The following is an 11,783-nucleotide window of genomic DNA, read 5'->3' as shown; positions in this document are numbered from 1 at the left end:
CCGTCAACGGCCAGATCTTTGGCCTTAGATCTGGCCTTTTTCGGCTAGATCCACCGTGGATCTGACCGGAAAAGGCTAGATCGGCGCACTATCGGCCAGATTCAGCCGGTAGTGCGCCATCCTAACAGATTCCGGCCATTTTCCGATAGTGGTGGCCGAAATCTGGTAAATATGAATTACTGGGGTGTTTTTGTAATTTTTAAAAAAATATTTAGGGGTATTTAATTAAATTATCAAATTTAAAGGGTTTAAAAAAAGTTGAATAATATTGAGAGTAGTATTCCCAAAAATCAAAGTTTTTGGATATTTTACTGTTTAACTTTTTTGGGAATACTAAAAATAGTATTCTGAGAATTGAATCAAACGAAGCCATAGTACTCAAAACCCCTTGAGATATAAATGTTCTGACAATATTTAAAAGTATTGTATAGCCTAGTAGATTATCATTTATTCCCTCAAAATTATTATTCACCTCTAAAAACAATATAAAATGCTGCAGTCACGAAGTGGCTGTAGTTTAGTGGTTAGAATTCTACGTTGTGGCCGTAGAGACCTGGGCTCGAATCCCAGCAGCCACATCTAATTACTTTTTGATGTCTTCTTTGAAGTTTGATGACTGTTATTAACTTCATTCCATTAGTAAAGCCTTTGAAAATTTTAATCACTGTTGTTAACTCTATTTGATTAGTAAACAAATAAATCATAATTCATAAGAAAATGAGGATAAAGAAGATGCTCTTTTCAGATTTAAAACCCATAAATTTTGCCAACTCACCCGGCATTTATTGTTATTGGAATTGGGAATAAAATAAAGTTAAGATAAGGATAAATTTAATAAATGGTAAGAAACCTCATCTTAGTTCTTATTCATTCCAATCCATTTTTGTTTCAAAAATTTCCAAAATAATCTTTCAAATTAACCATAATGACACCCAAATATTATCATTCAAAATAACCATAATTATGTCACCATTAAATAAGTATAAGAACTGAATTAGGTAATGCAAATAAAAAATATACTACAAAATCTGTTTGAAATTTGGATAATATAATATTTCTTATGAATCTTTTTTTTATTTTTTATTTTTTTTTTCTGTTACAATTTCTTTCAGTTGTATATAAATTAAACCCCATACGTCTCTGCTTTTCACTTACCAAAGCATAATATCTGATTTTGTTATTTGTAGTGAGTGAGTTAGCGACTTCATTTTAGAGAAGATGAATCTTGATTTGACACCCAAGTTGCCCAAGAAAATTTATGCAGGAGATGCAGGATCTTACCATGCATGGAGTCCATCAGAGTTGCCTATGCTGTGTGAAGGGAACATAGGTGCCTCTAAGCTTGGTCTTGAAAAGAATGGCCTTGCTCTTCCTTGTTACTCTGATTCCTCTAAGGTCGCTTATGTTCTTCAAGGTATATATATATATATCTTTGTGATCAGATTAGATGCTTTACGTATTGTTTAATGTGTGAGTCAATTGAATTTGGAATTGAGATCAGTGAAAGTAAGTCTTATTTGTTGATTTTCATTGAGTTATGAGAGTTTTGGCCTTTTCTAAACTTGTCATGATCTTTTTGAATTTTCCTAGTGAGTCAAAGCCTTTTGACTACGTTTTTTCAGAACTAATTAATTTTTTACCCGCTTTTAAATTATAAAAAGATCTGTTGCCGGTTGATTATCCATCTACAGGATGCTACAAGTTCTATCTGGATTATTTTTAGGAAATTAATTTTGTTGAGATATTTTGGTGAAATTTTTTTTCCTTATGCTTTTGTTGCTTTGGTGTGTGGTTCAATATATCTGGATTTTCTGAGCTCTGCAGGTTATAGATTATTCCAATATAAATTTAGTTGCTACATACCAGATTTGGAGATGATTTTGATCATGGTTATTTCATTGTTTTGATTGGCATGGCAATCGTGGTGAAATAATAGTTTTTGGTTACTGTAAATGATTAAACTTGTGTATGATATTTTTGTGATTGACCTTCGCTTTAGGCAATGGAGTTGCTGGAATTATCCTTCCTGAAAAAGAAGAGAAGTGTATTGCAATCAAGAAGGGTGATGCTATCGCTCTTCCCTTTGGAGTTGTTACTTGGTGGTATAACAAAGAGGACACTGAGTTGGTAGTTCTTTTCTTGGGTGATACCTCAAAGGCCCACAAACCTGGTGAATTCACTGAATTCTTTTTGGCTGGCCCTAAGGGCATGTACTCTGGTTTCACAACCGAGTTTGTGAGCCGCGCATGGGACTTGGATGAAAATTCAGTTAAATCCCTTGTTGGAAAGCAATCAGGCCATGGAATTGTTAAGGTTGGGGCGAATGTGAAGATGCCTGAGCCAAAGAAGGAACACCGTGATGGTATGGCTCTGAACTGTGAGGAAGCCCCTCTAGACGTTGACATTAAGGATGGTGGAAGAGTTGTGTTGTTGAATACTAAGAACCTTCCTTTAGTTGGTGAGATTGGGCTGGGGGCTGATCTGGTTAGGTTGGATGGAAAAGCCATGTGCTCTCCAGGTTTTTCTTGTGATTCAGCTCTGCAGGTGACATATGTTGTTAGGGGTAGCGGCCGAGTCCAAGTTGTTGGTGCTGATGGCAAAAGGGTCTTGGAAACAACTATCAAGGCTGGTAATCTGTTCATAGTTCCAAGGTTCTTTGTTGTTTCAAAGATTGCTGACCCCGATGGCTTGGCGTGGTTCTCTATCATCACCACTCCTAAGTAAGTGTTCCTTTACATTATCTGTTTGTGGGTAATATTGTTCTAAGAAACCATTTTTGTGTTTATATGAAGTGTTTGCATTGTAATTGTATTTGATTGAGTTTGTGCATTGCAGTCCCATATTCACAAATTTGGCCGGAAAAACATCAGTATTGAAGGCTATATCACCTGCAGTGTTAGAGGCATCTTTCAATGTGGAACCAGATTTGGAAAAAGCTCTCCGCTCCAAGAGGATGTCTGATGCGGTTTTCTTTCCTCCACCAAACTAAGTGACATCGCTCCTTGCCTTTGGCTTAGGCTAGTCCAAAATAAATCAATAAAAGTTTAGAGTTTGGACTTTGTTCTTAGGCTATTACTAGAAATCGTTTTAAAGTCTTTTTTACTTTCCTTTGTTATATGTTTCTCCTTTTTAAATGGAAATTGCTTTGCGAGAATGTGTTTAATCTTGTTTGGGAGGCAATTATGGTTCTGTTTATTCCTCTATTAGATCATTCTCATCCCCGATAAATAATGGTCATGGATAATGAAAGATTACAGAAGTCCATAAAAACACCAGATAATTACATTAAGGACAAAAATTAAGGACAAAAATCAAGAGCCCCTTTAACAAGTTACAAAATTTTGATATGTATTCAATTCATGGGGTTATTTGTCGATTGAGAAACGCAACATATTTAGTTCAACTCAATATGCTCAATTGAACATCTATGATTGCATATAATATTATATATCATATACCATGAAGTGCGGAATTTTATAAATCAAAATTGGGAAATTCATCTATGAGTTAATAAGAGGTTTCAACTTAAAATTTAACACTGGTTCAACGATCAATTAGGACATCAATTATAATTTTTGAATATATTATTTAAAATATCTTAAGTTTAGTATATCTGAGTTGTTGGCCAGCAATCAACTAAGAGGTCTTAAGCTCGTATACCCGAGTTGCTAATAGAATGGTCAGCAATCAGTTAGAATTATTGAGTATATTACTGACGGAGTTGATCTAGATAGGTAGCACTGGGCCGGGCACCCCCCTAAAAAGAAAAGAAAAAAAAAAAAAAAAACTTAAAATTCACGAAACCCAGGGCGAGAGTGTGACTGTGTGAGTGAAGATGGCACCACTGAAATCACTGGAACCGGAGTATCCAATAATAGACGTCAATTTCCAAAACTTTTGCGCTTCTCACGCCATTTTCTCAGGTAATTTTCTCTACAATTTCATTCTTTTCATCCCATAAGTTCAATTTATTTCACGGCTGCCGAGTAACCGAAGCTAATAAATACAATTCTATTCAGAATCGTTCAGTTTGTTTTATACTGATATAAAATGTCAATTTTACCGTGTTTAGTTGGAATTGGATTCCGTTACTTGAATCCGGTGCTACCTTTACTCAGTTTAAGTGTTTGTCTTTAGTTAACTCCATATGAAGAACTTGTGATTTAAAATTTTAGTTATTTTTTTGTTTACTTTTAGGGTTTTAAAATGTAAATGAACTTAATAAACGTGCCTGATGGTTTCTGTGCTTTCTATTTTATTAAAGTCAGTCTATGATTCTGGCTACTGTGAAAATCTATATGAATTTTTTTGAAAGAGGAGGTGAATTTAGAAGTTTGATGGTTTTCCTGCTTTCTCTTAAATTTAGATGTAATGTTATTAACATGTGTTTCTTTTACTGTTTAGCTGCTGTGATTGGAAAAACTTTCAGTTGAATCTTTTTTTTTTTAAATGCTATTTAAATCAATTTTCATGTTGATTGACTGCAGTGGAAGATTTCGTTCTACATGACCTCTATCAGTTGGCTGCATTTGCTGAGCAGCAGCCTACTTCAGAGAGATTGAAGGAGGTTGGCTTTTGGATGAAACCTTTTGTTATAAACTAAGCATGCTTGTTTGATGGTCTCAAAATATTCTGAAGCATCATATTTACTTTTAACGTGTTGTAAGTTTTAGGGAATTACTCAAGTCCTCAATATAATAGATAATCTGCATCAACCATGGTTGAATGGGTTGGAGTTGTTGGAAGATTCTCTGCAGAATAAACAGGTTTTGTCAACTGGGTTTGAAGGGTATTATGTACTAAAAACTGTTTTGTTACAGTTAAATATGATGCTGTAAAGCTATTGATTTTAAGATATATGCTTCTTTTGGGAATTAGGGTTGATTTGCTTCTTCAAGGTGGATTGCGTGAGGGACAATTAACGGAATTAGTTGGCCCATCATCATCTGGTAAAACACAAGTAAGTATTCCTGTCATTTGTGGTGGCTCATAGAAATTGATTTGTGTCAGCTGTGATGGTGGAAATTCTGTGCTACCAAGCATATTGTGTTAGCTTTGAGGCTTGTAAGTCACTGCCTTGAAAGATGGTTAAGGTTAGACATTGGTGAGATCATCTGTCTCCAGAACCATGCTTTGATGGGACAAAAACTGTGTAATGGGCCTTTCTTAATTGATGTTTTTAATTAAAAATGATTGTGTGTCATGTTGCTAAGAAGTTATTTGGATTTTGTTGTCATTATCTCATTACAGAGTGCATAAGCCTAAGGTATGATCTCCAAATCCTGATGTAATCATAGAACATCTCATATTACTATGAAGCTTTTGATTCTATCATTGGAACATTGCTTTTTTTTTTTTTTTTTCTCTCTCTTTTTTGTTTGCTATTGTTTAGAACTGATTTTAAGTTTTTACTGTTCTTTAGTTTTGTCTTCAAACTGCCGCAAATGTTGCAGTCAAGAATATGGGCTATGTAGCATACTTAGATACAGGCAACTCTTTTTCACCTCAACGCATTGCACACTTTGTGGGGCAGATCTCTGAGTCTGCCTTTAACCAGGTTATATATTTTACCTCTAATTAATGTTCAATTGTTGTTAAGTTTCTGCCCTAAACTTTTTTTTTTCCTTATTTACTGTTGTTGTAGACTAAACAAAAGATCATTCAAAAAGCAATGAGTAGCATTTTATGTCACTCAGTGTTTGACATCTTCTCTATGTTTGATGTGCTACGTCAGCTTGAGTTTGATTTGAGATCTCAGGTTTTTATTATAATTAAGCACTCTTGTCTAGTATGTTTTTGATAGAATTCATTTTAATTTTATTTGCAATTAAACCTTGGATCTAGATGGACAGAGGAGAGTATCGGGTGCCATTGCTTATCGTTGATTCAATCTCATCACTGATTTCCCCAGTCCTTGGAGGCAGTGGTTCACAGGGTATAGATCCTTGTATGTACATCACTGTTTCTTGGTATCTTGTACAATGGTTTAGTTAAGTTCTTCATCTAAGTTGAAGAAAAAAAAAGGGTTCTTTTGGAAAGAAGATGCTTCTTAATGATTTGAATCTAGAGATGTGCATGTTTTTCAACATTGATATTTTTGGTTTCTTTACAATTTATTATCGGTTCAGTAAGTAATATCAGGTTCTGTTATTAAACCTAAGGTGGGATCGTATAAGACCCTTCAAGTCAAGAGGGATCTATAATTTTTGCTTGTGTAGGGGTCCATTCCTCATATCCTTATGAGTCTTAAATCTGATATTAGAAAATTTCTTGGTATTAAATTATGATATCTTGTAGTAACTTGAAGAAAGTTGTCACAGAAATTGAAATTATGCTATTTAATACCAATTTGATTTTAAATTTCGTTGCATGGATGATAATTGTGCCCATCTTAAATTATTCAGGAAATTATAGAATAATTCAAAGCCAATAATGTAAATTGTTCTATTTAGGAAATGGTTAGAACAATTGAGTGGATATCCAGGTCTTTACATAGTGATGATTCTCTAGTTGGCAGTACTTCTCAGTCAGTGGACAATTTTTTAATGGGAGGATGACAACTTAGCCTTTATATTGGTTTTAATTTCTCTTCCCCCTTTTTTTATTTTTCTTTGCTTCATTTTTTGGAGGCATTGTCATTTTTCTGTTCTGCCAATTCTTCTCATTCCTTTCCATCTCTTCTTCTTCTTCATCTTATGTATTTTAAATTACCAAGGATATTGGTTTCTTCATCTCTTCTTCTTCATCATCTGCAACTAATATGCATACAAAATTTATCGGTACAGGACGGGCTTTGATGATATCTGCTGGATTTCTGCTAAAGAAGTTAGCCCATGAGTATAATCTTGCAGTCCTGGTAAGATTTGCACTTGAAATAGCCCAATTGTTTTCCTGATTCTTTAAATGTTTCTTGACAGGTGAAAATCTTTTGCATCTTGTCAAAGCATTAATTTGACCCAATTGTTTTCCTGATTCTTTAAATGTTTTGTTGTATAATCCAATTTTGCAAATTATTTGGGTGTACAGGCATGAATAAAACTTTTTGTCTGAGAAGTTTTAATTGCACAAGTTGCTAACTCTTTTCAGTAAATTCAATGAGCCAGTCAAGTCCCTTGTAAAATTTTCAGAAATTGATCTCTATCTGTAACACAATGCCCCTTTTCTAAATTTAAAGTAGACCTGTATAAAGGATATTGTTAAGAAACATAACGGAAGAGTAGCTGCATTTCCACTTTTTTTTATCAAGTACTTGTTTTTTACTTCAAAAACTATATGGTGAATGTAATTATTTATTCTATTTACCAACAATGTTTGTTGAAGGTGACCAATCACACAGTGGGTGGTGAGGGAGGTCTTGCTAAACCAGCGCTTGGAGAGAGTTGGAAGAGCGTCCCACATGTGAGGCTGTTTCTCTCCCGTAACCGTGGAAGCAATATTTGCAATATGTCCATTTTAAAACACCCATCAATGGTATGATTCATTATCTTATCCTTTTATTTTTTTTATTTTTTATTTTATTGTGTTGCATTAGTATATCGTAAAATAAATGTCTTGATATTCATGGGTTTATTAGATATCTCCCGTACTATTTCTGCTTTTTTATTTTTTCTAATAAAGACTTTTAGGCAGTGTTTTAGTTTATAGTAATTTTGCTTTTCTTTTCAGGCTTCTGGCAAGGTAGCAGACTTTCAGATTGAGTTATGACTAATGACATGTTTTATAACCTGGACATAAAGGTATAATAGGGATAACAATAGACAATAGTGTTGTAAAAATGAACTGTTTTGGTTTTTATACTCCTGTATTATATGATGTAATAGCATATTAGAAATATTATTGATGAAAATTGCTGGTCTTCCCGAAAAAAATTTCAGATGTCAGACACATACAGTTAGTTTTGCCTCATGTAATATCAAGATCACACAACTTACAGGATGATTTTGTGACGAAAAAAAGTACCACCATTTGAAGCCAATCGTAATATCTCAAGTTAAACAAGATTAAGTAATTGCAATTTGGAGTGATAAATTTATGAAGCCGATCAAAGAGAAATGGGGGAAAGAGAAAAAATAGTTTGCAATTGAGGTCCAACCAATATTTGTAACCAAACATTAGCTAGTTATTTCGGTATTAGAGGAAAAAAAAAATCTGCTCTTTGTTCTCTCTTGAAGATGCTATGATCCAAACAGAGCATACAGGATCATAGCATACAGGAGTTGAATGAAAAAGCTTCGTCAAGTGCTTGTTATTGCCATGATCCCTTCAAGATCGAAAGCTCTCAATAACCAAACACAAGCTCTCATTTTTCACCAATGCATCAATCATATTCATTCTCATCAAAACCACACCCTTGTTCGCAACAAACCCAAAACCAAAACAAGACGAAGAATTCAACAGCCTCTGAAAATTACACCACGGCCAAGAAACCCCATACCATTTGTGACCAATTTAAAACAAATACACGATCCCGAGGAGGCATTGTCCCTCTTTCACGAGTACCACCAAATGGGCTCTAAACATGATTACCCTTCATATGCTTCTCTCATCTACAAACTAGCACGTGCTCGTGATTTTGAAGCCGTTGAGACAGTTCTTGGTTACATTCAAGATTACAATATTCGTTGCAAGGAAATCCTTTTCATTGCTTTGATTCAACATTATGGAAAGGCGCATTTGGTTGATAAGGCCATTGAACTTTTTCATAAAATAACTTCTTTTGACTGTGTTCGTACATTACAGTCTTTGAATACATTACTTAACGTACTTATTGATAATGATAGGCTTCATGATGCTAAGGAAATGTTTGGCAGTTTTCATAAGATGGGCCTTCGTCCAAATTCGGTTTCGTTTAATATAATGATCAAAGGGTGGTTAAAGGAGGACAACTGGGTAGAAGCTCGTAGAGTGTTTGATAAAATGCTTGAGAGAAAAGTTCAACCAAGTGTTGTGACTTATAATAGTCTTATTGGCTTTTTATGTAGAAAGGGTGACGTTGAGAAAGCCAAGGGTTTGTTTGAGGACATTGTTAAGAAAGGGAAATACCCTAATGCGGTAACGTATGCATTATTGATGGAAGGTTTGTGTTCTATTGGTGAGTTTAAAGAAGCTAAAAAGATGATGTTTGATATGGCATATAGAGGGTGTAAACCTAAGCTTATAAATTTTGGAGTGTTGATGACTGATCTTGGAAAGAGAGGGAAGATTGACGAGGCGAAATCTTTACTTGGTGAGATGAAAAAAAGGCGTTTTAAGCCGGACGTTGTGATATACAATATATTGATAAATTATCTTTGCAAGGAGGGTAGAACAACTGAGGCTTATAAAGTTTTTGTTGAGATGCAAGTTGGAGGTTGTGAGCCGAATGCGGCTACATATAGGATGATGGCTGATGGATTCTGCAGAGTTGAAGATTTTGAGGGTGGTTTGAAGGTTTTCAATGCAATGTTGACAAGTCGGCATTGTCCTCGATTAGAAACATTTCGTTGTCTGATTGAGGGACTGTTGAAGTGTGGAAAGATTGATGGTGCTTGCTTCTTTTTGGAGGAGATGGAGAAGAGAAAGATGAGACTTGATTTAAATGCTTGGGAAGCTCTAGTTAGGGATGCTTGTGTTGGTGATGAAAGTGTAGATGGGCTTGTGAGTGAACTTGTATATGCACATTAAAGGATGATATGAGAAGGAGACAAATGATGCTGACCAGTTTTCAGCTTTTTTGTGGCTGTTCTACTAGTTTATTTCCTGCAATGCCCTGGTTTTAGCTATGATCTTTATTTTGTTGCAATTGTAGGACTTCTCTGCCTGGCAGCTGATCAGGGACATGAGGTTTCAATTCAGCAGTATTCATGACAGATATATAGTTTATCTGGCCCTACCAGGGTGTGAGAGTATGGTTGTGATTGATTTGTTGGGGAATAGGAAAATGAGAGCTGGTTTGCGTTACTCTGAAACTCCTGATGGGTGATCTTGTTGTGCTAAAGTTGTGGGTTGTCGACCTGTTGAACTAATTTGCACAAATATAGACTTCGGTGAGAGCGGGAATTTGATACTTGAAACGTCGTTATTTTGATGCTCAGACCCTATCCTTGCATTTTGATTAGAACTTGCCCCAATTTTGTATTATTATCTTCAAAGTTATCAGCCGTTGTAGCTGAAGCCGTACTTGAAAGTTTAAAGGGTTCAGCATTGATGTCATCCTTCATCTATGAGAGGAAATTGAATTCCTGTAATATGTGGAGGGGATATTCCGCTTCTTTTCATGTTGGGAGATCTAGAGTAAAATCCATGTATTGGTAAATTGGAAAACTTAAATGCGAAAATAGTGACAATATTTTTTACCTTTAATCAACTTCCCCTGATTACACTTTGTTCAACAAAGATTCAGACTATTTGAAACATTTCCTAGGAAAAGTTAATACTTGTTATGGATGGCATTTGTGATATCAGTTCTTAAACCCAACGTCCCAAAAATTGGTATTAATATTTGTATTTTGATATATGCAAAGCAGTTGTATCATTAATTAATATTTTCAGGTTCTAACCAACACACCAAGAGTGAGAAATGCATCCACCTACTCCATTTCATCAACTCCATCCTATAACTCCAACTCCAATTCTAGGCCTTCTACTTGCACCATATATACACAGACGAACTGTCTAAAATTCATCATCACCACAACATAGAATATCTCAAATTCATTAGATTTCTCAGAGCATCTCATCGTCTCATGGAAAACCGCAACTCCATCTCTGTTTCATTTAAGCCTCTACTCTGCCTGCTGCTCTTAGCTCTCACAATCAACTGTGCTGCCTCGGCTCGAATCCTTGAGGAGGAGGAACCACTTGTTCCCACCGCTGCACCGGGTTCACCAGCCGGTTCAGCTGGGATACCTGCTGCCAACAATGCAGCCACCGGTGCTGTAGTGCCCAATTCAGACCCCCACCATCCACTTGTTTTCTTCATGCATGACATACTTGGTGGGTCGAACCCCTCGGCTACAGCCGTGACCGGTGTGGTTTCCAACCCTGCAGTTAGTGGTCAAGTCCCCTTTGCTAAGCCTAATGGTGCAAACATTGCAGTAAGCAATGGGGTTCCTGTCGACAACAGCAATAATGGGATTATTAACAATAACAACGTACCCTTCCTTACTGGCCTTAGTGGAAACACAGCTAATGTGGGTGGCCAAAACAATGGCAACAACAACAACTTTAATAATGGAGGATTTGGAGTTCCAGTCCTGAATGGAGGTCAGCTGTCTGCAGGGAATACTCGTCAGAAGCTTCTGTTTGGGACATTGACAGTGATCGATGATGAGCTAACTGAAGGGCATGAGCTTGGATCAGGTCTAGTTGGTAAGGCACAAGGGTTTTACGTTGCAAGTTCTGTAGATGGGAGCAGCCAGACCATGGCTTTCACAGCCATGTTTGAAAGCGGTGGCTATGCTGATAGCCTCAGCTTGTTCGGAGTCTATAGAACCGCTGTCTCAGAATCTCAGCTTGCAATTATGGGTGGAACTGGAAAGTATGTGAATGCTAAGGGTTATGCAACTGTTAAGACCATTCCAGCAAGCATCCTGCATAATACTGATGGAGTTGAAACTCTTCTGGAGATTTATGTGTATCTTACATATTAGTTACCAGTGTGTTTTGAATTAAAAGTGGCTGTTCTATGTGTACCGAAAAAAAACTCTGTATAAGAGATTTCAATACTAGATATATTTGCTTGTGAAAATTGTTGTGATTTTAATACAAAAGTTTCCAATTTAAAGAATTTTACCTACAAATAG

At 35.8% G+C, this 11,783-nt stretch overlaps 4 protein-coding genes and 1 non-coding gene across 10 annotated transcripts; all 5 read left to right on the top strand.

Annotated features, from left to right (window-relative positions):
- The first annotated feature begins 506 nt into the window (after window positions 1-506).
- Window positions 507-578, top strand: TRNAH-GUG. The gene has a single exon. It is a non-coding gene; the product is annotated as a tRNA-His (tRNA).
- Window positions 579-1,067: 489 nt separating this feature from the next.
- On the top strand, window positions 1,068-3,163 carry LOC116105238 (glutelin type-D 1-like). The gene is made up of 3 exons (XM_031391671.1): window positions 1,068-1,414; window positions 2,000-2,720; window positions 2,836-3,163. The coding sequence occupies exons 1-3, from the start codon at window positions 1,219-1,221 to the stop codon at window positions 2,987-2,989; spliced, it is 1,071 nt and encodes a 356-aa protein (XP_031247531.1). The 5' UTR covers window positions 1,068-1,218; the 3' UTR covers window positions 2,990-3,163.
- A 479-nt stretch (window positions 3,164-3,642) lies between these two features.
- On the top strand, window positions 3,643-7,797 carry LOC116105251 (DNA repair protein RAD51 homolog 4). Of its 6 annotated transcripts, XR_004124049.1 has the most exons (11): window positions 3,644-3,923; window positions 4,488-4,567; window positions 4,674-4,789; window positions 4,879-4,960; window positions 5,423-5,557; window positions 5,645-5,758; window positions 5,845-5,935; window positions 6,786-6,857; window positions 7,074-7,085; window positions 7,321-7,470; window positions 7,666-7,678. XR_004124049.1 is itself a non-coding variant. In XM_031391693.1 (10 exons), the coding sequence occupies exons 1-10, from the start codon at window positions 3,836-3,838 to the stop codon at window positions 7,702-7,704; spliced, it is 966 nt and encodes a 321-aa protein (XP_031247553.1). In that variant the 5' UTR covers window positions 3,647-3,835; the 3' UTR covers window positions 7,705-7,797. The 6 variants fall into 6 exon arrangements, 3 of the variants coding, with proteins under 3 accessions (XP_031247555.1, XP_031247553.1, XP_031247554.1); XR_004124048.1 differs by lacking the exon at window positions 7,074-7,085 and having other exon boundaries at window positions 3,645-3,923; window positions 6,786-6,856; window positions 7,337-7,470; window positions 7,666-7,797; XM_031391693.1 differs by lacking the exon at window positions 7,074-7,085 and having other exon boundaries at window positions 3,647-3,923; window positions 6,786-6,856; window positions 7,666-7,797.
- Window positions 7,798-8,229: 432 nt separating this feature from the next.
- LOC116105229 (pentatricopeptide repeat-containing protein At1g07740, mitochondrial) lies at window positions 8,230-10,412 on the top strand. The gene has a single exon (XM_031391662.1). The coding sequence runs from the start codon at window positions 8,254-8,256 to the stop codon at window positions 9,661-9,663; it is 1,410 nt and encodes a 469-aa protein (XP_031247522.1). The 5' UTR covers window positions 8,230-8,253; the 3' UTR covers window positions 9,664-10,412.
- Window positions 10,413-10,653: 241 nt separating this feature from the next.
- On the top strand, window positions 10,654-11,728 carry LOC116105230 (dirigent protein 25-like). The gene has a single exon (XM_031391663.1). It carries the CDS (start codon window positions 10,725-10,727, stop codon window positions 11,628-11,630), a length of 906 nt encoding a protein of 301 aa, XP_031247523.1. The 5' UTR covers window positions 10,654-10,724; the 3' UTR covers window positions 11,631-11,728.
- Window positions 11,729-11,783: the final 55 nt, after the last annotated feature.

This window comes from Pistacia vera, unplaced genomic scaffold (assembly GCF_008641045.1).
Source record: "Pistacia vera cultivar Batoury unplaced genomic scaffold, PisVer_v2 Contig496, whole genome shotgun sequence".
NCBI classification, from domain to species: domain Eukaryota; kingdom Viridiplantae; phylum Streptophyta; class Magnoliopsida; order Sapindales; family Anacardiaceae; genus Pistacia; species Pistacia vera.
This window is presented reverse-complemented; position numbering and strand designations above follow the sequence as displayed.